Genomic DNA, 27,825 nt, shown 5'->3' with positions numbered 1-27,825 from the left:
CGAACATGAAATAAAATATACAAATCTTTCCTATACAACTAGATGCCTTTTATATATGTATCCCCCCTTGTAATCACCGTTCAGATTAAGATATAGAAAATTTCAGCATCTCAGAAGGCTTCCTCCTGCCTCATCTCAGTCAATACCCCTGCAATCCAGGTTAAGTATTATTCTGACCTTTAGCACAATAAATGAGTTTTGCCTGTTTTTTTTCTAAAGTTTTATTGAGATACATGCACAGACCATATAATTCAGCCACTTAAAGTATTCAGTTCAATGGTTTTCTTAATATATTCACAAGGTTGTGAATTCTAAAATACTTTCACCCTACCCTTCCCCAGACCATAACAGTCACTACCCATTTTTTTCTAGCTCCCCACTCCAGCCTTGGCTGGAGTTAATCTACTTTCTGTCTCTATAGATTTGCTTATTCTGGGAATTTCATATAAATGGAATCATACAATACATGGTCTTTGTGTCTGGCTTCTTTCACTGAACACAATGTTTGCAAAATTTGTCCATGTTTAGGGTATATTAGTACTCCATCCCTTTTATGGTCAAATAATATTCCACCACATGTCTAGATCTCATTTTGTGTATTTGTTTATCAGTTGATGGACTTTTGGGTTACTTCCACTTTTTGGCTGTTAAGAATAATGCTGCTGTCAACCTTCGCACACATGTTTGCCTGTTTCTGAATTTTATATAAGTGGAACTATCCAGCATCTACTTTTTTGGTCTGAGTTCCCTTATTTTGATATTATGTCTGTGAGAGTCATCCATTTTCTTTTGCGTTTGCATGTGTCATTGGTTTGTAACTTCTCATTGCTACATAATATTCTGTGAATAAACCACAATTTAAATATCATTGTACTCTTTATGGACATTTAGATTCTTCCCTGTTTTTGTCTATCACACCTAAAGTCGCTCTTGCCCTTACCCTTAATTCTAACATGACTTGACTGACCCAATCTACAATTGATCCCACTTACTGAGGGAGACTGGAGGCCAGAACTCAAGATGGAGCCCCTCCAGCTTAATAACAGCTGATACTGGGACAAACCTTTGCATTTTGATTAATACCACTTTCACAGGTCCTAATGCTCAGTACACACGACCCACCCCAGTGGGCCCCATGGGGCCCTCGACACCATCCCCTACCTTCCCGTGCTGTGTACTCGTTGTCCTCGATGACCCGCGCCAAACCAAAGTCAGCAATCTTGCACACCAGGGATGCAGACACCAAGATGTTGGCAGCTCGAAGGTCTCGGTGGATGTAGTTCCTCCTCTCGATGAAGGCCATGCCTTCTGCGATCTCCACCCAAAACAGAGACACCCTTACCCTCAGCTTTGGCCCAGCCCAAGGTGGGTCTCACCCAAAAGCAGAAGACGACTGTCCAAGTGTGAGAAAACTGGAAAATATGTGTGCTGGCCTGGGTCCTGGTCTCAGATTGGCATTTCTCTGTCTACCTAACCAGGTTGGGGGGATCCTCATAGCCTGGGCCAATTTGTAGCTTCTCTAGGGTTCCAAGACTTCCAGAAAACACTTTAAGGAAAAAGCATTATTTCTCCAAGGACCTACACACACACACACACACACACACACACACCCCAGGATACTTTGAAGGGCTTTCATCCCCAATCCCCTTACTGGGAACAACCTAGGTTCACATCACATTTTGTTGTATCTCTTACGCCTGCTTCACTCCCAAGCCTGGGTAGGGAAAATTCCTTTACTCATTCAACAAACATCTACTGAGTGTCTTGTGGGCACCAGACATGTTACTTGGACAGGTCGGGAGCCAGGCAAAGCCCCCACAGGTGGTGATCAGCACCATAAAGAAAGGGGAAAGCAGGTGCTAGGACATGAAGTGTAGAGGGCTGTTCTGGATTGGATGATCAGGAGGTGAAACTTCAGCAAATGCTCTGTCAAAGAAGAGCATTCCTGGCAGAGAAGATCATGTGCAAAGGCCCAGAGGTAGGAAGCAGCTTGGGTATTCATGGAACAGGAGACTGAGCAGAAGTTGCCCAAGGCAAAGCGGGGAGGAGAGAGGAGGTTGTGGGAAAGGCTGCTGATGGGGAAGAACCTTGTAGGTTATGAGAGGGGGTTGGGTTGTATTCTGAGCACAAAGGGAAGTGGGAAGTCTTAGAGCAGGAGAGTGACATGGTCTGATGTATATTTTAATGTCATCAGGGCTTCTGAGTGCATAGTGGACTGTATGGAGAGTTCTTATTCACAATGGGACCTGGGAAGCCCGACAGAAATATGTGGGATTTTTCTGTAAAGACGTTTTCCTCTTACAATAGTTTGTGCATTACCCCTCATAAAGAGGTTTATGATTAACCCTCAGAAACTCAGAAAATAGCATTTATAGTTCATAAACTGGTCTTTGATGTCCTTGAACCAGGTGTTACCACCGTCTCTTTTGTTCAGAGGAGGGACACCTTTGTCAGATCACACCCCCAGGATTTGAATATCCACCCCAAGGGCCTCCGTGCTGCCTTTAATCGCCGAGAACGCCAACACTTTGGAGGACTGCATCTGGCTGCAATCTGGTGAGATTATTTGAGGAGATAAATTGTCTGGCCAGACTAAACCAAGGTCTGTTCAAGGTCTGAGGCAAGTGGATGGTACGCTTGTGGAAAGTGGCCAGCAGGGGGCACCCATGGCCATTAGAACCAAGGTCTGAGCCTCCAGACTTTTCTAACGAAACCAGGAGACTCTGATTTTGCTTGTCATCGCCTGCCAGGAGTGGGTGAGGCAGTCTTGGCCTCATGGGTGTGGAAAATTTATAAGGAGTTCAGATGAACAGTTAACAACAGCCATAACATTAACTGTAGACGTTGTAGCTTATTCATTAATCATAATATGATATTTAATACTTAAATAACATTTGCTCTCTGCTTTGGGGTAGGTACTGTTGCTTCAGCACTATTATTTCACAGGTGATAAAACTGAATCCCAGAGAAGTAACTACCTGGTCCAAGTGGAGACCAGGACTGGAAATCTGACAGCCCTGCTTAGGGTCTGTGTCCATTACCCTACCTGAATTTTTGGCACAGAGCAGGCACTAACGCTGGTAGTTAGCATTTTTCAGTGCTCAGGGGCAGACACTCAAGTTATGGATTTGCACATGAGCACATGGGCTCAAGGGGGCAAGTGGGACAAACCCCACTTAGAAGACAGCAGATAAGAATGCCTAAGTGACTCCTGGGTTGGGCCAGCTCAACTTGAGCCCCACATCTCTGTGATCTCCAAGCAAACTACTTTACCCTCTGTGCCTCACTTTTCTTCTCTGTAGAATGGGACAATAGAATCTTCTTCCGAGGGTTCATGTGATGATTAATACTCTAAATCTACATCAAGTGTTTAGAACAGAGTCTGGCATATAAGTATTCACTTCAACAGTCCCTGTTGAGGAAAGCAGCCCTCAGAAAGGTTAAACTATTTGCTCAAGACTACACAGGCAGCCCTGGGCTCAACAGCAAAACTGTACGATTCCTAAGTCCATGTGTATACAGTGTTGCTTCTCAAGGGTTTGTCAACTGAACGAATACTGGATAGGTTGGCTGGGTTCAGGGTTGGTCTATAAATTGGGAGTTGATGAGGTGGTGAGATTTCATAAGCACCAGATGGTCTGCCGTGATGTCAGTCATTGGCACATGGGTTTGCTTCTGAGAGAGTACCAGGGAATCACAGAATCAGCTGGAAGGGCCTGTAAGGATATTCCAGCTCAGGGCTCTTCACATTGAATCTGAGGGGCAAAAGAAAGGTCACCCCTTCAATCAGAGCAGCTCTGTTTTAATCTATTTTAAAATGATCAGCTGCTTCATAAGATTCATTTGACCAACATAGTTGTAGCTAAAAAAAAAAAAAAAAAGCTTTCAAACTTGAAAAGCACAAAGATGGTCCAGTTCCTTCATTGACAAATGGAGGGACCCAGGGACCCAGAGTGGATCTGAGGTTACACAGCCGGGTGGTGACGGGGCAGTCTCTGCTGCGCCCACCTACCTCTCTAGGACCGGAGGTGAAGACCAGGCCCCAGGGTGGCTCCTTTCTGTCCCTGGGCTCTGAGTTCACCTCTGCTCCTGGATGTACAAGGGCCTGGCACCTCTTTCCCTCCTGTGGTTTCTGTCTTTACCGTTTGTACCACGGGGAGAATTGTTCTTGCCCTGGTCCATGACCCTCCTCCCAGCAAGGTTTCTGCCAGTGTGATGGTTACAATTGAGCAACAGGCCAGACTCCTGTTTCACTAGGAAGAAGGGCTCACTGAAGAGAAAATGCCTCTTTGGATTTCCATATGCCTCTGGTATTGGAAGACTCTGAAAGGCAAAGCCTTTTATTATACTCTTCCTTTATTATACCCTTCCCAGGATTTGCATAGTCAAATGAAAATTGACTGAAATAGTCAAATTTCTGCCTTCGGCATCTCCTGAAGGCCTTGCCCTGGGCCCAGGTGCCCCTCCCTCTCCCTTAACACCTTCCAGGCTGCAAGCCACACCCTCTTCATTTTTGCCAGGTTCAGGCTCCAACAGACCAGGCTGAGCTCTGGTTTTGCCCTTTAGACTTTGGCATAGACTGTTTCTTCTGCCTGGAATACCCTTCCCTCTCATCTTCACCTGCCCAACTTCTATTCAGGCCTCAGCCTAGTGACTGCTTCCTCTGGGAAGCCTTCTCTGATTGCTCCTGGACTGGGAGAAGTGCTCCAGCCGTGGGTTCCCACCAGTACCCGTTTCCTCCCCTGTTTTCCCACAGACAGGAGAGCATGAATGAGAGAAGACAGAAAAAAAGCACTCAGGCTGGGAGTGAGAAGAGCTCCATAAAGTGAAGGGAAGATGAGAAAGAAAATGGAGTTTTAAGAAGCGTTTCTGTGATTTCTGGACATTATTAATTTTGCTGGATACTGCATTCTTTTGACACTGAGCCAGGACTACTTGGGTCATGGCTCTCTAAGAGATTTAGTTGTTTAATAAGCGTAAACCCTAGGGGATAGCAGTACTTTCCATTTTGTTCACTGCCATATCCCCCCAAAGTAACACAGTCACGTAGGCAAGCTACTTCACCTCCCCTGGCCTCAGTTGCCTCATCTCCTCTTTACTTCCTCTCTAAGCCTTAACTTCCTGTTCTGTAAAATGGGATGACAATTACCCATCTGTGGCCAGACTGTCACATCAGTGGTTCCCTGTGAACCACACCTCCTGGGACTCACGCCTTTTTGCAGTCCCTCCTACACTGACTCTGGGCTAGGTCATGTGACTTGCTTTGACCAACAGGACATTAGCCTGCACAAAGCGAATAGGAGCTTGCTCATGATGGCTTAGTCCCTTGGAAGACTCCCTCTTGGAACCTTTCTGCCATGATGTAAAGGAGCTCAGGTTAGGCTGCTGAATGAGTGATGTGGAGTCACTGCAGACAGACCCAGAGGATGAGCCACCATCCCAGATATTCTAGCCCCAGGGAAGCTCTCAGCAGAATGCATCCTCAAGAGGGGGCTGGGTTTCACCACGCTGAGCAGAGAAATCACCCAACCAACCCCAGTCAACCCCACAGAATCATGGGAAATGATACATTGTTGTTTCAAGCTACTAAACTTTGAGCAGTTGGTTACAAAGGAATAGATAACAAAAATCTCACCCTAGAAGGCTGATGTGAAGACTATATGAGTTAGGACTTGTGTGCATGCTTAGTCGCTCAGTGGTGTCTTGCAGCCCCAGGGACTGCAGCCCCCCAGGCTCTTCAGACCATGGGGATTCTCCAGGCAAGAATATTGGAGTGGGTTGCCATGCCCTCCTCCAGGAGATCTTACCAACTCAGGGATTGAACCCAGGTCTACCCGCTTTGCTGGTGGATTCTTTACCTTCTGAGCCACCAAGGAAGCCCAAGAATACTGGAGTAGGTAGCCTATCCCTTCTCCAGGGGATCTTCCCAACCCAGGAACCGAACTGGGGTCTCCTGCATTGCAGATGGATTCTTTACCAGCTGAGCTACCAGGAAAGCCCCGAGTTAGGTCATAGAAGGCACAGTTAAAAAGAATACTTTTATCCTGAGCACTCAATATGTGTTAGCTATTATTGTTATTATGATAGCATGTAATCAATAAACACGTGTTGAATAAATAATTGACTTCCCCTTCCCCGACTTCCCCATTAGACTCTCACCTGGGCTGAGAAGTCGATGAGTTTGGGCAGTGGCTGCCTGCTACCCTCTTCACTTTTCAGGAAGTCCAGCAGGCTGCCTGTGTGGGCGTAGGGGGAACAACATTTACTACTCTTATGACTTTAACAAGTGGTTAACACGGTTCATAGTAATGAATTAAATAGAAGTATTTATTTACTGTTCCTAGCATATGAGAAATAGAATCTGAGCATTTTGAGAATGACTTTGTGCTTGTCAGACTGGTTATTTGATTGAGACAAGCTTTCTGAACCTGGGGGACTGGGGCCATGGTTTTATAAGGCTGGCATAATTGTGTGTTTAGAAAATGATAAAAGCTTTGAAATGTCAAATCCTTCTAAATGGATGTCATGTGAGACGTTTCTGTATGTTGAGAAATGGGCAGGAATTGAACATTATTGAGAAATGATGGCCTAAAAAAATATCCCTGAGACATCCTGGACTGTGTGCCGGCAGGATGGGAGCAGCCTGGAAAGGATGCTTAGCCAATGCATAAGGAATGCTTTGCTGAGTCTCCTGGAGCATTGGTCCACCCAGGGAAGATGGCTGGTGGTTGGGGGGGTGGGGGTGGTTGAGGGAGTCTCCCCAGCCTCAAGGGCTCATGGTGAACCCATAGAAGGCTCTTCTCCTATCACCCAGAGGGGTTCTGGCCTCACCCCCTCTCCTAGAGGTCCATGTGCTCCCCTTCTCCTGGCATCCCCCTAACATGATTTCACTCCCCTTAACCAGAAGAGTGGGGCAGTCAGATATGAAGGTGCTCAGCGAGTTTATGTCAAAAGAGTTCCTGGCCAGGCTGGGGGCATCTTGAAGGCCAAAGAACCATGTCAGAGTCAACTCTGACTCTGCAGGTGACCAGGAGGAGGCATAGTTGGTACCCCAGCTCCCAGCATGTGGCACCTTTGGCCATGAACTCCGTGATGATGTAGATGGGCTCCTCTGTGACCACAGCGTGCAGCTTCACCAGCTTGTCATGCTGCAGAGTCTTCATCAGGTTGGCTTCTGCCAGGAAGGACTCCACGGACATGCTCCCAGGCTTCATCGTCTTCACGGCCACCTTGGTGTGCTTGTTGTAGGTGGCTGCAGAAGGACAGGAAGCAGAAAAGGTGGTTAGGGCCCACTGCTCTTTCCTCACAGGCCTCAAAGACCTGGCTGCAGACCTGCCTCCTCCAGAGAGCCTTTCATGCCTATCTCAGCCCTTAGAAAAGGAAGGGGAGACATGTGCTTTGCCCTCAGGTAGATGTGGTTTGGAAGGCTGGTCCACCACTTCCTAGCTGTGTGCCCTTGGGCAGGTCACTTAACCTCTCTGAACTATGGTTTCCTCATATGCAAAGGCTCATGCAGGGGTTAAGGGATTAAAACATCACTCTGATTATGCCACTCACTCACACACCTACCTTTGTTTTGTCACACATTCACATACACACCATCTTTGCTTTACATGTTTATTTAATCTTAACACTGCTCTCAAAATAAATATGTCTCATCATGGTCCACAAGGCCCTGCATAAACTGGCCTTGCTCACTTAGCCTTGTCATCCACCAACACCTCTACCCCTTGCCTTTTGTGCACCAACCCGCCTGCATATCATTCAGTCCCTCGAGCAGCCGTCTCCCTCTCCCACCACAGGGACTTCACTCATGCCATTCCCTCACTTCACCCCACCCCTTCCCTGCTTCATCTTGTTGATCTTGCAAATCTCAGCGTTGCTTGTGTTTCCACTTTTGCCTTGGCTGCCAGGAAGCTCTAACGCAGAGTTGAGGTCTTCCTACAGTAAGAGCCTAAGGCCTTATATAATGTGTGTGTGTGTATGTGTGTGTGTGTGTGTGTGTTTTCTAACCCCATCAGTCTGATCTGTCTTGCCTTCCTCACCATACACTTTCTCTGCCTTTTCTTCTTCGGTGCCTGACACACAGTAGGCTCTCAATACATATAGTTGAAGTGAGTGGATTTTAAACTTGTGTTTTTCTGGCTGAATTGTTGGCATCTCTGTAAGCTGTCTTCACTCCCATTTGGAACGTGGTGGAGTATAAACAGTGTGGGGGCGCCAGGCACTGGGCCAGGCATTGTGTCTACCCCCACAGTTCTGCAGGGCAGACTTTGCTATTCTTAAGTCATTAGAGGCAGCCCAGCAGGGGTGGGATATGTCTTTTTGAAGCCCTACAATGCCCTAGCATGATGCTGGGCACTCGGCAGGGGCTTAGAACAGCGTGTTCATCAGCTGCCAACATTGAACTCACCTGGAAATCTCCAAGCTACACTTTCCCATTCTTAATTCTCATCATTCTAAGAGATGCTCTGGTTCTCTCAACCCCAGACTGTCCCAGCTCCATGTGAGGGAGCAGATTCCTCATTGAGGACTCCTGCTTCTTAGAAGAAAGTTTTTGACCCCAACAGGCCTGACCTCAAAGATTTGCATGGCAGTGTTTGCATGGCAGGACTATTTGCTTGGCTATCAGAGGAATCACTCCTTTACAGTTATTATTCAAATCTCCCCTCTGCCCTGGGTGGCATTCCCATTTGGCCTTGGGCTGTTCTTGGAAGCAAGGACCTCCCTCTCCCCTATCTCCTCTCCTGGCTTTGGCCCTGGGTCCTTACCCATCCAGACTTCCCCAAACTGCCCAGCTCCAAGTTTCTTCTCCATCTTGAGGGACTCCCGGGGGATCTCCCAGGCATCTTTCTCCCAAGGTTTCTGGGGCTTGGAGGACATGCAGGGCACCGTCAGCTTCTGGCAGAGTCCATCGCTCGCCTCTGGAACAGAGCCCCCTGGTCAGCTGAGGGCAGGCAGCCCCAAGCCAGCCTCAGGCTTCCCCTCCAGGCCTCCCTTCCTGGTCCACTGCATCTGGCCCCTGTTCCAAAGGGCTGCTCCACTGAAGGTATTCCCAAGAGAACAGAGCATGGTGAGATGGCATCTCTGCCCTCCCGCTCAACAGACCAAAGACTTCAGGAGAATCCAAAGCTGGGGGAGGGTCAGGAAGACCTTAGCAGGCCTCAGAGGCAGCAGTGCCCCCTTGACTAGGATTCCCAGGAGAGAGGCCCACCCAGCTGGGCCCCCAGAAGGGAGGCAGCCCCACAGCACTCACTCTTATAGTGGGCCACCAGTTCCTGCAGGCTGCCGAAGGTGCTCCGGGGCGAGATGTAGAAACCCCCATTGTCCAGCGTGCGGATCTTGTAATGTTTCACCGTGTCCCTGTGCTGGGGGTCGTAGTCTCGCACGGACAAAGAGTAGCTCCCTGTGTGGGCCAGAGAGAAACCACCCTGCATGAGCACCCTGACAGCCTGTAAGGCCACTGCTGGCACCATCTTGACATCCGCACAGTGGAGCAGAGGGTAGGAGTGGGTGGTGGAGTCAGGCTGCCTGGGGGCTTGTCAGGCTGTTCCATGTCCTCCTGTGAGACCTTGGAAACGTGACCAAGTCACCTCTCTTTGCCTCAGTTTCCTTATCCGTAGAATGGGATTGGTCATCATATCTCCTCCCCTCAGCACACTGCCTGGTGGTAGAAGAAGTAATGCTTGTACTCAGGATGTAAAAGCTCAGTAATGTTGGCTGTCATTGAGCTCATTATTATTTCTTTTTCTTCCTATTATGTATCTATTTTTCACAAAAACCAAGATACCACACCCAATTTGGTAAAAAAGCAAGGCTGTTTAGTACTATTTACAATAGCTAGGACATGGAAGTAACCTAGATGTCCATCGGCAGATGAATGGATAAGGAAGTTGTGGTACATATACACAATAGAATATTACTCAGCTATAAAAAGGAACGCATTTGAGTCAGTTCTAATGAGGTGGATCTGGAGCCTATTATATAGACTGAAGTAAGTCAGAAAGAGAAAGACAAATACTGTATATTAACACATATATATGGAATTTAGAAAAACGGTACTGATGATCCTACATGCAGGGCATCAGACCAGACACAGATTTAAAGAACAGACTTTAGAACTCAGTGGGAGAAGGCGAGGGTGGGATGATTTGAGAGAATAGCATTGAAACATGTACATTACCATATGTAAAATAGATGACCAGTGCAAGTTCGATGCATGAAGCAAGGCACTCAAGTCCAGTGCTTTGGAACAACCCAGAGGAATAGGGTGGGGAGAGAGGTGGGAGGGGGGTTCAGGATGCGGGGACACATGTATACCTGTGACCGATTCATGTTGATGTATGGCAAAAACCATCACAATATTGTAAAGTAACTATCCTCCAATCAAAATAAATTAGTTAATTTAAAAAATAAAAATAGATGATTTTATAGTGAAAGCAGTATGGGTATATCCATAGGTTATTTAAATACAAATAAACATTAATTCTGAAAATAAAAGTTAGGCTGTTTAGAAGCAAACAAGCAAAAAGGTTAAAAAAACAAACCAATCCAGTTCAACTGTTACAACAGAAACATTGAAATGTAAGTGTCCCTATTAAATATTGTGGCAGGCTGAGTCGCTGCTGCTGCTGCTGCTGCTGCTAAGTCACTTTAGTCGTGTCCGACTCTGTGCGACCGCATAGATGGCAGCCTACCAGGCTCCTCTGTCCATGGGATTTTCCAGGCAAGAGTACTGGAGTGGGGTGCCATTGCCTTCTCCAGACTGAGTCACGGCCCCCCACAATGCCACGTCCTAATCCCTGACACCTGTGTGTGCATCACCTCATGTGGTAAAGGGATTCTGCACATGTGATTCAGTTAAGGAGCTGGTGGTGGGGAACTATCCTGGATTCACACAGACCAGAAACACACACGTCTTTCAGTCCATGGCCACGGTTCTGCCTTTTGTGAGCTGTGTGTCCTTGGGCAAGTTATTCGCTTCTCTCCCTCTCAGCTTTCTCCACCACAATAGCACCATGTCATAGGATATGGGGGAGGTTTAAATTGTTGCATGAATTACAGTTGACCATACATGCTGAGGTTTCCCTGGTGCCTCAGATGGTAAAGAATCTGCCTGCAATGGAGGAGACCCAAGTTTGATCCCTGGGTTGGGAAGATCCCCTGGAGAAGGGAATGGGTCCATGGGTCAGAAAGTTGGACACGACTGATCGATTTTCATGCACGCTAGGCTGTTGTGCTTAGTCACTCAGTCATGTCCGACTCTTTGTGAACCCATGGGACTGTAGCCCGCCAGGCTCCTCTGTCCCTGGGGATTCTCCAGGCAAGAATACTGGAGTGGGTGCCATGCCCTCCTCCAGGGGATCTTCCTGACCCAGAGATCGAATCCAGATCTCCTGCACTGCAGGCGGATTCTTTAATGTCTGTTGTTTGTTTGCTCAGTCATGTCCAACTCTTTGTAACCCTATGGACTGCAGCCTGCCAGGCTTCCCTGTCCTTCACTATCTCCTGGAGTTTGCTCAAACTCATGTCCATTGAGTTGATGATGCCATCCAACTATCTCATCCTCTGTCACCCCCTTCACCTCCTGCCCTCAATCTTTCCCAGCATCAGGATCTTTTCAAATGAGTCAGCTCTTGACAATGAATGAATAGGAATAATAAATAATAAACAATGAATGGATAGGAATAATATTCATTATAATGGACTATAGTTATATGCATTATAATAAGCTATATTGTTCATTACAGTGAATGATTAACCCCACAGGTAGAGGTTTTATATCACCATGTTATACGCAAGGAAACTGAGGTCCAGGGAGATGAAGTACCTAACCTGCGGTCACACAGCCTGTAAGTAGCAGAGCTGGGCTTCAAACCCAGGCAGCTGGGACCACACTCTTAATCGCTCTGCCCAGTCAAGGGGAGGCTGACTTGGCTGATGCTGAGCAGGGAAGGGCAGAACCCAGAAAGCAGCAGGATGGGACTCAGGGCACTTGTACTACAAGTTTATTAACTCAGTGAACCCACCTATGCTCACTCTGAGGGCTGTGGGAGTGGCCAGGCTCACCTTCCTGCCCTTGTGTGTAGGATGGCCCAGAGGGAGAAGCCAAGGGCTGTGTATGGCTTTATCTTTTTGTACCATTTCTTTTCTTCTGGGGGCTGGTAGGGAGTTTGTTGGGTGGGAGGAAATAAAGCCCAAACATTCCCTGACCTGAAACACAGATTGTGAGCGCTGTTTCAGCCACATTCAGGCTTCCCCAGTTCAGAAATCAGGGGGCAGGTAGAAGGCCCCCGAACTGATTGTCCAGGGTACTGTGAAGTCATACTTTATACAATTTACTGATTTCTCTGAACCAGGCAGTTTTGAATCTAAACACAGCAGTAAAGGCACACATTGTGTGTGAAATCTGACTGAAATCACAGGACTCCTACTTACAGTCATCCCTTTGGCAAAGCTGGCCTTAGTTGATGCCAGTTTGAGTTATTGGTTGTTTTAGGGCACTACTCTTGCCTCCTATGCAACGACCAGGCACAAAGCCACCCTCACAGCACGGAAGTTTCAGGAAGCAGGTCACCGACATCAAAATATCCAAATATCTCAAAGGAGTTATTTGAAACAGGTCCCAGACAAGGTTGGCTTGGGGTCTCTTCCTACAGCCAGAGCCCATCTCATTTCCTTATGGAAGGAGAGAGGAGTCAGGCTTGTGGACAAGATATATTTTGATGGGTATATAAAAGAATCCAAGCTAATGAAGATCAAGTTGAGCAGGTTGTTGTTCTTCAGGGCAGTAACCACTGCATCTTACTTCCACTGACCTAAGTTGGCAGGTCTGGGGGCTGAGAAGGCTTGAACAAAGAGCAGAAGGAAGCCTGGCAGCCCGGGGAGCCGGGCTGGGTGAGTTGTTCAGACAATGGCATATCCCAAGTGAAGGATGGTGTCCGGTCATGTCTGGGGCTCCCCTGTGTGGTGTGGTGGAAACACAGGGCTGGGAGGACTGGCCTCACCTTTGGTGGTCTCGCTGTCCCGGATCATGAAGGAGCCCAGCACGTTGCCAGGGGCCAGGAGTTGGCGCTCTGCATCTTTTCGGCTGATGCCCTTGAAGAACCACCTGGAGGGAAGGGAGGGGGCAGTGTGTAAGCCCGCGGTGGGCAGTCCTGTTTGACTATCGGCACTCTCCCCTGGCATCGGGACTCCAAGGGCCCAGATTCCTCTGGTGTCCGTTTTACTCAGAGATTCTCTGGGGGGAATTTTACCACAAGTGAATCCAGTTCGCTGAGGCTGAAACTTGCAATTTGGGGAGCTTTCTTTAAGAAAAATAATACAGCATTATAAATACTAATACAAAATGTTGCTGGTTATTCCAGTACCACCCAACATGAGGGATAAGATGATGAGCAAAAAGACTGGGTGGAAAAATACAGCAGTCTTAACCAACTGTGGTCAAAAATCTTCCTTTTGCAGATTTCTCTAGAATGTTTGATCAACCTCTCAGGATCTTAGAGGTCCATGTGAGTGAGGGCTGAGCTTTGTTACCATCACAGTTCATCTTCCTCTGTAGATGCAGAGTTGAATATAACATCAGCATGAATGTCTAAGCTCAAATGTGAGATTTAAAATAATTTTATACTTGGCACCACATCCCTGGACCTTTCTTCATCCTCTTTGACTATTTGGGATCTTTAGATGCCCCCACCCCCCACCCCCCGCCTCAAAAAAAATCTAAGGATAACTTTAAGCAGCAGAAACCAAATTTATTCCCTGAGGAGTGGTTCATGTACTGTGATGGAAAAAGCCCCAGACCAGAGGTCAACTGGCCTTGACCCTGCCACAAATCTATGTGTGACTTGGAGCACATTGCTTTCCCTCTCTGGACTTCTGTTTCCTCTGCTATCAACTGGGGAAACAGGCAGTTACCATTTACCAAGCTCTTGTTATCCACCCAACAACTCTATGGAATCATTGCCTTTATTATCCCCATTTTACAGATGAGGAACTCAAGAAACAGAAAGAGCAAGTAACTTGCCTGGCATCACACAGCTAGTAAGTGGTGAAGGCAGGATTCAAAGTCAGGCAGTCTAACTCCAGAGCCAAAGATCCTAATCACCCTGCAACACCCCTGCCTTCCTTGCTTTCATTAGGTAAAGTGATTCAAGCCATGGTAAAATGTTCAAGCAATGTTAAAGGTACACAGTAAGAGCTGTCCTCCTGGCAATCCCACCCCAGGAAGTTATCCCACCGATTTTGCACAGGAAGAAATGACATATACCCAAGGAGACTCGAGGCAGCATGAGACTGGAGACAGCTTAAGTGACCACTGACAAGGGATGGAGAGGCATCTACATGACAGACACTGCAACTGTGAAATGGAGGCACTGTAGGCCCTGCATGGAAAAGCTGAACAAAAGAGGTGGGAGAGTATAGTGTAGAAGCTGCCACTTGCGTAAAACGGAGAGAGGCAATATTCTTTGCAGCATTGTTCACAATAGCCAAGACACAGAAACAAGCTCAACGTCCATCAATAGATGAATGGATCAAGAAGTTGAGGCACTTATATACAATAAATATTGTTGTTGCTATTTACTCATTAAGTCGTGTCTGACTCTTTTGCGACCCCATGGACTGTAGCCCACCAGGCCCCTCTGCCCATGGGATTTCTCAGGCACGAATACTGGAGTGGGAAGTTATTTCCTTCTCCAGGGGATTTTCCCAACCCAGGGATCAAACCTGTGTCTCCTGCATTACAGGTGGATTCTTTACTGCTGAGCCACCACAGACATGATAGTGGAATATTAGCCATAAAAAAGAATAACACAATGCCATTTGCAGCAACATGGATGAACCTAGAGATTATCATACTAAGTGAAGTAAGTCAGGAAGGGAAAGACAAATACCAAATGATATCACTTACATGTGGAATCTGAAAAAATTATGCAAGTGAACTTACAAAACAAATAGTGTCACAGATGCAGAAAACGAACTTACAGTTACCAGTGGGGAAAGGGGAGAAGAGGGATAAATTGGGAGACTGAGATTGACACATACATACTACCATACATAGATAACTAATAGGGACCTATAGCACAGGGAATTCGGAGAAGGCAATGGCACCCCACTCCAGTACTCTTGCCTGGAAAATCCCATGGATAGAGGAGCCTGGTGGGCTGCAGTCCATGGGCTCGCTAAGAGTCAGACACGACTGAACGACTTCACTTTCACTTTTCACTTTCATGCATTGGAGAAGGAAATGGCAACCCACTCCAGTGTTCTTGCCTGGAGCATCCTAGGGACGGGGAAGCCTGGTGGGCTGCCGTCTCTGGGGTCGCACAGAGTCGGACACGACTGAAGTGACTTAGCAGTAGCAGCAGCACAGGGAGCTATATTTAATATTTATAATGACCTCTATGGGAAAAGAATCTAAAAAAGAGTGGATATATCTATATGTATAACAGATTCACTTTGCTGTACAGTTGAAACTAACACAACATTCTAAATCAGCTATACTCCAATTTTTTAACAAATTCGAGGAAGATATATGTAGTTTCTTAATCAAGTATAAAGCATTTGGGAGGACTTACAAAAAACTGATTGCTTCTGGAAGGGAAGTAGCTGGCTGGGGATAGGGTGGGGGGAAGACTTTTCACTCTTTAGTCTATGTCCTTCTGCACCATTTGCATTTTGAAACGTTTGAGAATACTGCCTATTTCAAGGCAAATGAGGAAGTAAGATTCCGTCCCACGCTGATTTCCAGGCCCCAGCTGCTCTCTTCAGAGGCAGTCTCTGTGAGCAGTCTCTTGATGTGGACACAAGAGCCTGGGAGTGCAAGACTCATACGGGTATTCAGGTCAGTGGTTCTCAAGATGGGTCCCTGGATCAGCAGCATCCACCTCACCTGAGAACTTGTTAGAAATGCCAGTTATGAAATGGACAGTCGAGAAGTGGGGCTCGGAAACCAGCATTTTAACTAACCCTCTAGGTGATGCTGATGCACTCAAGATCAAGAACCAGCCATTAAGTTATCACCCAAATGATAACCCACCATATCTGTCCTCTGCACCTGGCCTTTTCCACTCAGCAGTTATATTGCTTTAAGGAGTAATACTAGCCATGCCTTCTTCAAGGCTGCTGCAAGGTGAGGTATGGTGCAAGAATTCTCTAAGTGTTCAGAGCCTGGAGCAGGGGAGCAGAGCACAGATGCCCCAGGAGAAAGCCTGGAAGGACAGAGAAGCAGCCAACCCCGCCCCCCTTCCTGCCGCCACAGCATGTATGGCATGTGTTGGGGGCATTCCAGGACAGAAGGGTCAGGGCTGGGAGTGAGGGCTTTCTCACGGCCACAGAGTGGAGATTTCACAGGGCAAAGAGATTTTCTGTGTGCTAGGAAAGGGGTGACTTTAAGATGGGAAGAGCCCGTTTTAACAGGTAAGCATCCCAAACCCTTAACACCATCTAGCCAGAGGGAGGAGGCAAAGGAGATAAACTGTGGTGACCATCAGGTTTCAACTTTTTGGCTGATTCTGAATTGAATCTATTGCCGCCCTGTAGTGTGGCCATCTTCTTACTTGTCAGTGTCACCCCACACACTGTGAACATCTCCAGGGAGGAAGCCTGCCTGAGTCATCTAGTATTCCTGGAATAAGGACTGGGAGTTCAGTGGATGCTCAAGGGTCTGTGGGATGATTGAGTGGATGGATGGATGGATAGATGGATGGATAAAGTACAACTGTCTGTTTTCTGAGTCAGATCAGATCAGATCAGTCACTCAGTCGTGTCCGACTCTTTGCGACCCCATGAATCGCAACACGCCAGGCCTCCCTGTCCAACACCAACTCCCAGAGTTCACTGAGACTCACGTCCATCGAGTCAGTGACGCCATCCAGCCATCTCATCCTCTGTCATCCCCTTCTCCTCTTGCCCCCAATCCCTCCCAGCATCAGAGTCTTTTCCAATGAGTCAACTCTTCGCATGAGGTGGCCAAAGTACTGGAGTTTCAGCTTTAGCATCATTCCTTCCAAAGAAATCCCAGGGCTGATCTTCAGAATGGACTGGTTGGATCTCCTTGCAGTCCAAGGGACTCTCTAGTAGACACAAAGAGCCCGCAGTAAAGAATGAGGGGTCACAGCGATCTCCTTGAGGGTGGGGGATGTCTCATTGGCTCTGTGGCCCCAGTTGGCACAGGGCTCAGGGAGGCGCAGGCACAGGCAGGCTGAACGAGTCATGTGAGGAGTGACTGGCCAGGTGCAGGCTGGCTTGCTTCTCAGAGGACCCTCCTTGGCACAACTGTTATACTTCACCCAACAAATATGCATTGAGCACCTACTGCATGCCAGCCTGTGTGGAGGGTGCAGGATGCAGCAGAGGACAGACCATGTCCCTACCCTCATGTGCTCCCATTATAGTGGGGGAAGGCAGACAGTGAACTGGGGACAACCAAAGAAACAAGACTGTTTTTGCTAGTGAGAAGTGTTCAGAAGAAGTAAAGCAGGGAGTCACAGAGTCACAGCAGGGCCCTGCTTGAGACTAAGTGGCCAGGGAAGGCCTCTCTGAGCCCCAAAGGATGAAAAGGAACCAGCCAGGCAAACAGCTCTAGGAAGTGTGTGCCAGGGAGGGGAGATGGTGAGCACAAAGGCCCGGAGGCAGAAGCAAGGCTGGCTCAGCTCATGCTTGCTTCTGGAGGGCAGGGAGATGGAATACTCACTCCTCCGTCTCCAGAGAGTTGACGCGGGCAACGTAGTTGCTTGGGATGTAGCCCTCTTTCCGGGTGGCCAGAGATCGCGCTCTCCACCACTCCCCAGACCTAGGGGGCAGAAGGGAGCAAAGGGGTCAACCCCCCAGCCGTAGCCTAGAATATCCCAACAACAGGAAGCTGGTAAGGTGAAGGGCAGGGCCACTACCGTCCCAGCCCCCAGCCTGCACCCCATGATGAAGGTAAATATTTTTACAACAACCCCGGGGCTAGAATCAAGCCCTGTCCCTACATTCACAGTCCACAGTCCTAGGTCTTTGGCCTCACCCTCATTCCCTGGACTTGTGGCCTTGACCTTACCAACCATATATTAGGCAGGGCCCTGTGCCCGTGGCAGATTCACAGTGTGCTGGCCAGAGGGACTGGGCTCAGGAGTCTGACCAAGCATAAGCAGTCCCAGCACATATTAGATACTCCATCTAGTGATGGTGAGGATTATAGGAGATAGGCGGTAGCAAACTCAGAGATCCACGGATCTGAATGCAAAGTCACCTTAACAGGGTCTGTTCCATAGGTAAGCCTGCCACTTAATCATAGGAGTCCAAGAAAGGCTTTCCTAGGAAAGCACTGTCAGCTGTCCATCCTTGCCTGGATGTACACCATTAGCCAGCACACAAGCCCCTTTACTGTGGCTAAAACCCAGGTTAACAGCAAACCCTTCTTCCTTTATTATGATCACATTCTCATCAGTCATTTACACTCTAGTATAATATAGCCTATCAGGTTCTTTATTGAAACACAAGAGAGAGCAAAATTGAGTATTAGAGATAGCTATGTCTTAGGGATGGGGACTCACTCCTCCAGGACCACCATCTGGTCCCCCTTTTGGAAACTGAGGTCTTCATGGTGAATGGCATCATAATCATACAGGGCAACCACAATAATATCCTCAGAACCTGTTGGGAAGGGAGACACATGGGATGGTGAGGCTTTATCTGAGCACACCCACAGCACTGGGTGTTTCCCACCCCAAGACCTGGCACCCAGCCCTGGACCCCTTGATGTGTGTGTTCATGATACAAGTAAGCATCTTGCCAAAGCGCATTCTTGAGTTCAAAGCTAATGGAGTTATGTTCATGCTGTGAAACAGCGCTATAGAAACACAATGGCCTATATAAGTACATTGGGGGCAAATTAGGGGATTTTCAAGGGCGGTTTTGACTGTTTTGGGTTTTTGCCTCAAGCTCTCACCAAGCACCTAACCTAATCCTCTACAATCACCAGACTCCACTGCACGTGCCTTCCAGATACTCACCCCGATCACCAGACTCCACTGCACGGGCCTGCCAGTTACTTACCCTCTGTGGACCCTGGTGGGTTGCCATTGCTACTGTCAGGCCACTGTGGGGAAGAAACGGGAGAAGAAAATGAATCCAACAGTGTGTGTGGAGCCATGGAAGGTTTGTGTCAAAAAAGGATATCCCAACCCCATGTGTCATGGGAGGAGGCCCAGAGGGGGCTGGGGAAGTGCCCAAGGTAACACAGCACATTAGGGGCACAGCTGGTACAAGGATGCAGATCTCTAGGGTTATAGGCTCTGCCTTAGACATAGTGGGGGACACTACTTGTCTCTTCCCCTCAACATACAGTGAGGGGAGTTGGTCCAGATTAGTGTTTTCCAAGCTATGTTTGAAGAAATCCTAGGTCTACCAGCAAGCCCAAGAATAAAGGCTCCACTATATAAAACAGCCTAAGTGTCCATCCAAGGGGAAATCGGCACCAAATTAAGGGAGCTGCTCTAAGCAGCTCTAATAGGAAGGAGGCCACTTCATTCCTGACACAGCGAGACCTCAAAGGGACATTGTTGAGTAAACAAAGCTAGTTCTTCAGAATGGTAAAAATGATACGCTGGTATAAAACACATACTCACACATCCTAAACAGTTTCTGTGGACACATACTATACAGGTGTGAGTAAATTCATGGAAAGAGGTTTGCAAGGTTCCCTGCTAAACTGAAAACAGCTGTTATCTCTGGGCTGGGGTGTGGTATTCTAGGGAGGAGGGCACTGGTCAGCAGACACTATAGTTTTAACTGCAATTTGTGATTTTTATTTTCAAAGAGAATGAATTTGTGTGTCACACATGTAAGTAAATGCTAATTTCAAGAAATAGCTTTGGGAAACACTAAGTATATCCTTTTTGGGGAGATGCGTAAAGCCCATTACAAAGATTCATAAAGGCTCTGGGAAGTCCTACGGAAAGGAGTGTGTGGCCTGGTGCTTTGCAAGCTGATTTGACCTGGGAATCCTTTCTCAATTGCTACATTACTGCTAAATCAAAGTTCTGCATGAGCAGAGTAATGAATGGCTGATAATAATGTCCCTTAAACTTGATGTTCAGAGAGAACAGGCAAAAACTGATGGGAGAAAACCTCTACTTCCCACTACGGACAAGTCAGGGGGCCTCAGAGAACCTGAGACTCTGGAGCCCTGGCCACAGAAAGGGCCCCGGGCCATGCAAGTTAGGAGAGAAGCTGACCTGGGAGTGACTTAGGGTTTAGGATGTCACCTCAGGACATCACCAGTGTGGGAAGTTCTTGTAAACTCAGGCTGTAGTAATGGAGGTCAAGTGTCAGAAGATGGGAGGTGCCTATTCGACTCTTCTCCCATTTCTAGAATTAGTCCTATTCTAGGCATCATGCCTGGAGACGGGCAAGCAGGTAAAGAGAGGCCAGGAACCCATGTTGTGTGAAAGATAATTTGGAAGGAAAGGGTGGGTTGGGATAAGATCTTTGCCTTCCATCTCTACAAGCTCTCACGGGGCAAAGGTAGTAGACGTGTTTGGAGCGGGACTGAGCAGAGAGGTATAGGATCCAGGAGTAAGGGTTATGGGGTAATAGGCCTCCCTTCAACATGAGGAAGAACTTTCTAAGGAGCACCAGGAAGAAGTGCACCCCTGCCTCTGGAGGCTGTGCTTGCTGGGATAGCTTCAGATAAGGGGATGGACAAAAGGAACCCAGAGGAGACAGAACCCCAGCGTTGAGTTTAGAACGACCCAGCTCTGCTGCCTCCCAGCACTATGAGCCCAGGAAGCCTTTTAACTTTGAGCCCCTGTCACCCTGGCCATAAGAAGCATTAACTCCAGCCTCACGGCTTTTGGTGAGAATTAATGGCCACCTCATGCAAAGAGTTGACTCATTGGAAAAGACCCTGATGCTGGGAGGGATTTGGGGGCAGGAAGAGAAGGGGACGACAGAGGATGAGATAGCTGGATGGCATCACCGACTCGATGGACATGAGTTTGAGTGAACTCCGGGAGTTGGTGATGGACAGGCAGGTCTGGCATGCTGCGATTCATGGGGTCGCAACGAGTTGGACATGACTGAGGGACTGAACTGAACTGAACTGAACTGAATGGTATAGAAACAGCTCACTCCAGTGCCCAGACCACAGAAGATTTCCAAAGAACAGCAATGCTTGTTACAACTGTTACTGCTGCTCTTGACAGCAGAAACAGCACTGTCAGCCCTGTTACTAGCACCATGACCGGAACCACCACTGACTATTGTTCTTGCTCTTCGAACCATCACAACCATGACTAGCAGGGTGACTTCTGTGGCGACTACCGCCCCCAGGCCCCCACTAATGCCAGCATGACTACTGCTCCTGTCACCAGCAGCTGGCGCTGCCTCTGTTACTTTGTTCCTGCCACTGGGACACTGGAACATGCACTGAGTTTGAATCCCTACTAACCATGTAGCGCTCAGCAAGTCATTTAATGTCTGCGTCTCATCTCTAAAATGGGTATAAAACAAGCTGTGGCCCACAAGAGCACTGTTGTGCGGATTAAAGGTGTTAACAACCATCATGCACTTAGGATGGTACTTGGTTCATCGTAAGCTCTGTATAAGTGTAACAGAAGTGAGCAGATACCTCTGCTAGTATTACCACTTCTCTCAGAGACTCTGTGCTGGAGTTCCTACCTCCATTGCTATTATATTCCCACCAGTATTGTTGTTACTATTATTCCTACCATTGTCGTTACAGCTATCGCCATGATACTGACGCTGTCTGTCATCATTCCCGTCATTTCTTCAACTGCTGTTGTGACTAAGCTGCTCGTTCACTACCCTCAGCACTGATTATGGTACTGGCCGGGTGGGACGGCCGGCTATGCCCCTGGGACCTGGTCACCCAGGCTGAGGGGCCAAGGCGTGTTTCCTGGGGAGTCAGGGTGCTGCTGGTGACTGGTCAGCTGCATTTCACCCCAGACTCACCCTGCTCACCCTTGGGATAACAGGGAACGGTGAGAGCAGTTTGGGGCAGCGTGGGGCAGCCCCGGACAGCCGCCAGCGTCCCCTTTCTTCCCCCACTCACCCGCTTGCCCGAGGACGTGGGATCCGGCACATACAAGGGGCTGTGTGGGTTGGTGTTGGGCTCGGTTTTTGAGACCTTGCCTCCGTTCCGGAGGAACTTGGACTTCACGCATCCCATCCTGTGGTAGAGAGAAGGGAGATGAGCCCAGCTTGCTCTGATCCCCTCAAGGGGGAGTCTTTGATGCTGGGCTTGAGACCCCTGTTGCCAGGCTGGCTCCCCTCCCCATGTCAGGCCCCCTACCTCACCCTCACCTTACAGAGCTCACTCTGCCCTTGTCATCTCTGGGCTTCCCCATATCCACATCTGCCACGCACCCATACAGAGCTGACAAGTTGTCAAAGTCACACTACCAAGGACCCTGGCGATGGGAAGTTTATTGAGAAAATAAATCGTGATGATCATTGAAATTCAACACACTCTGGGGTCAGAAAGCCTGAGCTGATACTTGGTCCCTCCCCCCTGTCCCCACACTAACTGCTCACTTATCACTCCCCCTGCTCCCTAGTCTCGGTTCCTCATCAGCGAAATGGGGATAATAATACAGCCTACTCTCAGGGTGTTGGGAGGATGAGAAAGTATGTGGGTGGGGAAATAGTCTAGAGTCAGGCTCCGAGCAAACAGTAAGACTATACTTTCATTATATAATAAGTTAATATTTTATATTAAGTGATAGAGATCAGGGCACATACTGTGGCTCAAACAGTCAAGCCACCAGACCCCTCACATCACTTTATAATTGCCTTCTAACAGCTTCCTTCCTTCTTCCCTCCCTCCCTCTTTTTCTTCCTTCCCTTCTTTCTCTCGTGGACTTATTTGGTCATTCATTTGTTCATTCATTTACTGGACAAACATTTACTGAGCACTTTTCTTCCTTTAAATTTTTAGTTATGTATTTATTTTGGCCGCACCACGTGGCATGTGGGGTCTTAGTTCCCCGGTCAGGGATTGAACCCATCCCCCCAGCAGTGGAGGCCTGGGATCAAACCACCAGGAAATTCCCTACTGAGCACTTTGCTAACTCATGACTAAGACAGGCAAGGTCACGGCCCTGTTGGAGCTCACCCTGGAGGTGGATGGGAGACACAGATAAAGATCAGGTAACAAATAATTAACAGGATAAATTTAGCTAGTGAAACGTGGAGGATGCTCAAAGAGGATGTTGATAGGGAACGAGGGCGCGGGGCCTCTCTAGACAGGGTGGTTGGGGAAGGCCTCTCTCAGGAGGTGATGCTGGACCTCGGGCCCAACTGACACAAAGGAGTCAGTTATGTAACACTCTGAGGGAACAGTGTTCTGAGCGAGTGAGTACAAAGGTGAGTGCAAACAGTGAGTGCAGAGGCCCTGAGGCTGGAATGTGCTTGAAGAGAATCAGGTACTGAAAGGAGGCCAGTGTGGCTGGGGATCACAGGCAGGAGGGAGCAGGTAGTATATGACGAAGCTGCCCCATCTGTACACTGGTGAGGAATCTGGATTGCATTCTAAGGCTGATGGGAAACCAGGGCAAGTTTCACATAGAAGGATGACAGGATTCAATCTACCCTGTCAGCTGTTCAGCTGCTCGGTAGAATATGGCCTTTAGAGAATAGGTCAGAAATCCAGGCTCGAGACGCTTGATGGTGGCCTGGCCTGGGGTGGTGGTTACTGAGGGGGTAAGCAGCAGAAAGGGTCAGGGGACATTTTGGTATCCCTTGCATTATCAACTTACATATTTTGGAGGTAGAGCTGACAGACTTTGCTGATGGATTAATAAAATTTAAAGAAAACACACTGATCCATCAGAGTCAAAACTTCATCGTTAAAGTGGTAGAAATGTTTTATTCTTTTCTCAAAATGTGCACATGTTTGCTGAGAAGTCACACAAGGAAGTAATTGTGTTCCTCATCTCTGCACAATTGCAATTTTCTTCTAAAGCAGTTATACTTATCTTGTTAAAATGAACATGTGTTTGTGGCTTAAGAAAAAAACCCAAACTCCTAGGTTTATGGGAGTTATTTACTTACTTTTTTTAAAAGATTCTTTTCATTTACAAGGATGTTTTTGTCTATCCTTGTGGGAATTGGGAACAGTTTACCACCTCAAGACTTAAGTGGTTTCTGCTTCATTCTCCTTTTGTGAATAAAGTAAGTAACTGATCCAAACTCCTGGAGTGCTGGATCATTAATTTGAAAAATTATTGCAATTAATTACTGTTTTATAACATACTCATATGAACTGAAAATGAAAACCAACACCTCTCTGGCTTGTGATAAATATGTATTACAGTTGTGGGAAATAAAACACTTATTGTGAGGTTTTATATGACAGAAAATCATATTCCTATATATTTTGATTAAGTTAAGGGTGATCTGGGAAGAGGATGGCTGTGGGAGGTAGGGCAGCTCCCTCCACCTCTCTGAGCATGTATTTGGTATTCATCATCAACTTACATATTCAACGTGGCCACAGGGTCTTGAGGGGTAGGTCTCCTAACACATAAACACATGATCCGGGGTGGTGGTGAGCACAGAGTGAGTTGAGAGGTCTGAAGGCATCTGCCACACAGTTAAGTTCTACAGAAGTGCTAATCATATCATTTCCATTTACTGGCAGACGTAGCCCTGCCCTGGGGGAACACTGTTTGCACGTCCTTTGGCCCTCAAATTTAGAGATCTCATAACACTTGAGAAGTTAACTTCTTAAAATAGGGAATTCCTGTTAGTTCAGCTTTTGCACAATGAAGTATTTTTTTTAAGTGGTATATGGGCAAGAGTCAAATTTGCATAAAATGTGATTTCCCCCTAAACCAAGAGAACCACACCACTGCTTGGCCTAGAGTGGCCTCTGAAATGCTCATTTTCATGACCACTAGACACAGCAATGTAATGTGAGCCACGTATATAATTTAAAATTTTCCATAGCTGTGTTTTTTCAAAGTAAAAAGAAACAAGGGAATTAATTTTCAGATGTATTTACTTTCCCCAATATGTCAACATTGTTATTAATGTGATCAACATAAAATGATCAATGAGATACTTTATATTCTTTTTTTTTAAATGTTGAGTCTTTATATCTCAGTGTGTGTGTTACATGTACAGCCCATCTCAGCTAGGACTTGCCATGTTTCATGTGCTCAAGAGCTGTCTGTGACGACTTCCCTTGTGGTCCAGGTCCACAGTGGCTAAGACACTGTGCTCCTAATGCACGGGGGCCTGGGTTGGAACCTGGCCAGGGAACTAGATCCCACATGCCACAACTGAAGATCCCCACATGCTACCACTAAGATCCTGCATGCTGCAACTAAGACCCGACCAAAGAAATAATATTAAAAAGAGAGTGAGAGACCTGTCTGTGGCTGAAGCTACTCTACTCAGCAGTGCAGATGCAGAACATTGCCATCACAGCAGCACCCCAGAGACTGGTCCTGCTCATGTCTGTGTTCCTTGGTGCTCAGCTCAGCACCTTGCCGGCACACAGTAGGAGTGTAACACATGGTCAGTGAGTAAATGTGTGCCCAAAGCCCATGCTTTCTATAATCAGTCCAAGGTAAAGGCATCTGGACCTGGCTCCTGCTCCAGCTGGGAAGCAAAGACTGGGCACACAGAATTACATTCCCAAGGAGCTGTTAGGTATTGGCAAAGACAGTCAGAAACATGCAAAGACTTCTAAAATACTTGTTGAGTGAGAAAAACAACCTGCAAGACATATATAATATCAAGCCATTTTGTGAATCTAATATATATGCAGGTTCTTCCACTAACATATATGTTACTTTGTTCATAGTAAAAACAACCTGTGTATAATAATTGAGCAGCGGGATAATAAATCGAATTTTGAAGAGAGGGAGGGATTTCAATAAAGATTTGGGGGAATTCAAGAATGTTTCATAGAAGCACCATCTTTCAAAGAGAATTTGAGGGAGTTTATGATAGTAAACCACATACAGAGCACTTCAAGACTCAAAAAGGGTTCTGTTGCACCATTTGAAAGGAAGGATGATTGAATCAGAAGCCTGGGTCCCCCATATCGGAGGCAGATTCTTTACCACCTGAACCACAAGGGAAACCCCTATATATTGACAAGTGGTTCCCAAATGGGCATCCCAAATGGGCTTCACTGATAGCTCAGTTAGTAAAGAATCCGCCTGCAATGCAGGAGATCCCAGTTCGATTCCTGGGTCAGGAGGATCTGCTGGAGAAGGGATAGGCTACCCATTCCAGTATTCTTGGGCTTTCCTTGGTGGCTTAGCTAGTAAAGAATCTGCCTGGGATGTGGGAGACCTGGGTTCGATCCCTGGGTTGGGAAGATCCCCTGGAGAAGGGAAAGGCTGCCCACTCCAGGAATTCTGGCCTGGAGAATTCCATGGACTGTATAGTCCATGGGGCCACAAAGAGTCGGACAGGACTGAGCGACTTTCACTTTTTCCCAAATAGATGATGCTGGTGTTTGGCTGGGTTTCGGAACCATGGGATGGGGTAGGGAGAGGGCAAGGGAGGAAGTTTATATAACTCAGGGCCTCTCTGCAGGGTGGAGACCACAGAGTGACTCGAAGTGAGTTAGAAATGTAACAGAGTGCCTGGCTACTTGGAGCATGGCCAGCATGGAAACCAGCAGCATCATCGTATTTGAACTGTTGGAAATGAGGAACCTCAGGCCCCACCTCCCAAATCAGAATGTATGTTTTTACAAGGCCCAGGTGATTTGTGTGATTATTCTAGTTGAGAACTGGGCATGGTGAATATTTTTTGCTCTTGCTTCCTCAGCTGCTGCTGCTACTGCCAAATCATTTCAGTCGTGTCTGACCCTGTGCGACCCCATAGATGGCAGCCCACCAGGCTTCCCCGTCCCTGGGATTCTCCAGGCAAGAACACTGGAGTGGGTTGCCATTTCCTTCTCCAATGCATGAAAGTGAAAAGTGAAAGTGAAGCTGCTCAGTCGTGTCCGACTCTTAGCAACCCCATGGACTGCAGCCTACCAGACTCCTCCATCCATGGGATTTTCCAGGCAAGAGTACTGGAGTGGATTGCCATTGCCATCTCCATGCTTCCTCAGCATCCATATCTTTTCTGATAACCGTTCCTGGATATTCCTTAGGAACCCAGCCTTCAGTGGGGCTTCTAGGGGGCTAACCCCTCCCTTGTCTTCAGCGATTGACAACTTGATATAGGACCAGCCCGTTAGGGAATTCCATGTCTTCCTGACCACCAACGGTGGTTGGTTCAGTTATAGGTATGTATGTGATTCTATCTGAGGCAGTCTGCCCTGGGGTTTTGCTGCGAAAATTAGGGAAAAGGTATTCTCTTTCTATAAGCATTGTTGCAGATGTGGGTGTGAATGTGGACATAGCTGTTGATGTGGACATAGGTATAGGTGTAGGTATAGATGTGGATGTATGTGGCCATGGATATGAAAATGGTTGTAGATGTAGGTGTAGATTTGAGTATAGATGATGTAGGTGTGAATGTAGAAAACTGGAGCTCTTGGGAGCCATTCTGACATCATGAAGGGAGGGACTGCCTTAGAGGGAAGCCATCACAGAGGACAGCAGAGCTGAGCAATGGGGACAACGAGATTCCTGAAGACATGTTTAAACACCTGGATCCAGCTATGCCTAAAACTTCAACCTCGGAATTTTTCTAATTCATGAGCAAGTAAATTCTCAATTTTGCCTAAGCCAGTTTGAGTTGGATTTCTGCCACTTGTACCCAAAGAGTCCTCACTGACTCTTGACTATTCCAGGCAACACTCTGAATTGAATGAACTAGGGTTTCTGGGGATGAAGGCATAGA

The 27,825-nt window shown here is 47.4% G+C and overlaps 1 protein-coding gene across 4 annotated transcripts in view; it reads right to left on the bottom strand.

The window, feature by feature from the left end:
- HCK (HCK proto-oncogene, Src family tyrosine kinase) overlaps window positions 1-27,825 on the bottom strand; it is a 46,948-nt gene that overhangs the window by 6,219 nt on the left and 12,904 nt on the right. Inside the window, exons 2-11 of one of the 4 annotated variants that reach the window (XM_055544728.1) lie at window positions 22,061-22,178; window positions 18,999-19,084; window positions 18,540-18,639; window positions 17,696-17,794; window positions 13,008-13,111; window positions 9,257-9,406; window positions 8,772-8,924; window positions 7,073-7,252; window positions 6,160-6,236; window positions 1,162-1,315 (exon numbers count right to left, since the gene is read on the bottom strand). In XM_055544728.1, coding sequence (XP_055400703.1) covers window positions 1,162-1,315; window positions 6,160-6,236; window positions 7,073-7,252; window positions 8,772-8,924; window positions 9,257-9,406; window positions 13,008-13,111; window positions 17,696-17,794; window positions 18,540-18,639; window positions 18,999-19,084; window positions 22,061-22,092 — 1,135 coding nt within the window. In that variant the 5' untranslated portion in view covers window positions 22,093-22,178. The remainder of the gene's footprint in view (window positions 1-1,161; window positions 1,316-6,159; window positions 6,237-7,072; window positions 7,253-8,771; window positions 8,925-9,256; window positions 9,407-13,007; window positions 13,112-17,695; window positions 17,795-18,539; window positions 18,640-18,998; window positions 19,085-22,060; window positions 22,179-27,825) is intronic. The other 3 variants (XM_055544727.1, XM_055544726.1, XM_055544729.1) reach the window with 3 other exon arrangements.

This window comes from Bubalus kerabau, chromosome 13 (genome assembly GCF_029407905.1).
Source record: "Bubalus kerabau isolate K-KA32 ecotype Philippines breed swamp buffalo chromosome 13, PCC_UOA_SB_1v2, whole genome shotgun sequence".
Lineage (NCBI taxonomy): Eukaryota > Metazoa > Chordata > Mammalia > Artiodactyla > Bovidae > Bubalus > Bubalus kerabau.
The sequence above is the reverse complement of the archived record's forward strand: the minus strand, read 5'-3'. Positions and strand labels throughout refer to the sequence as shown.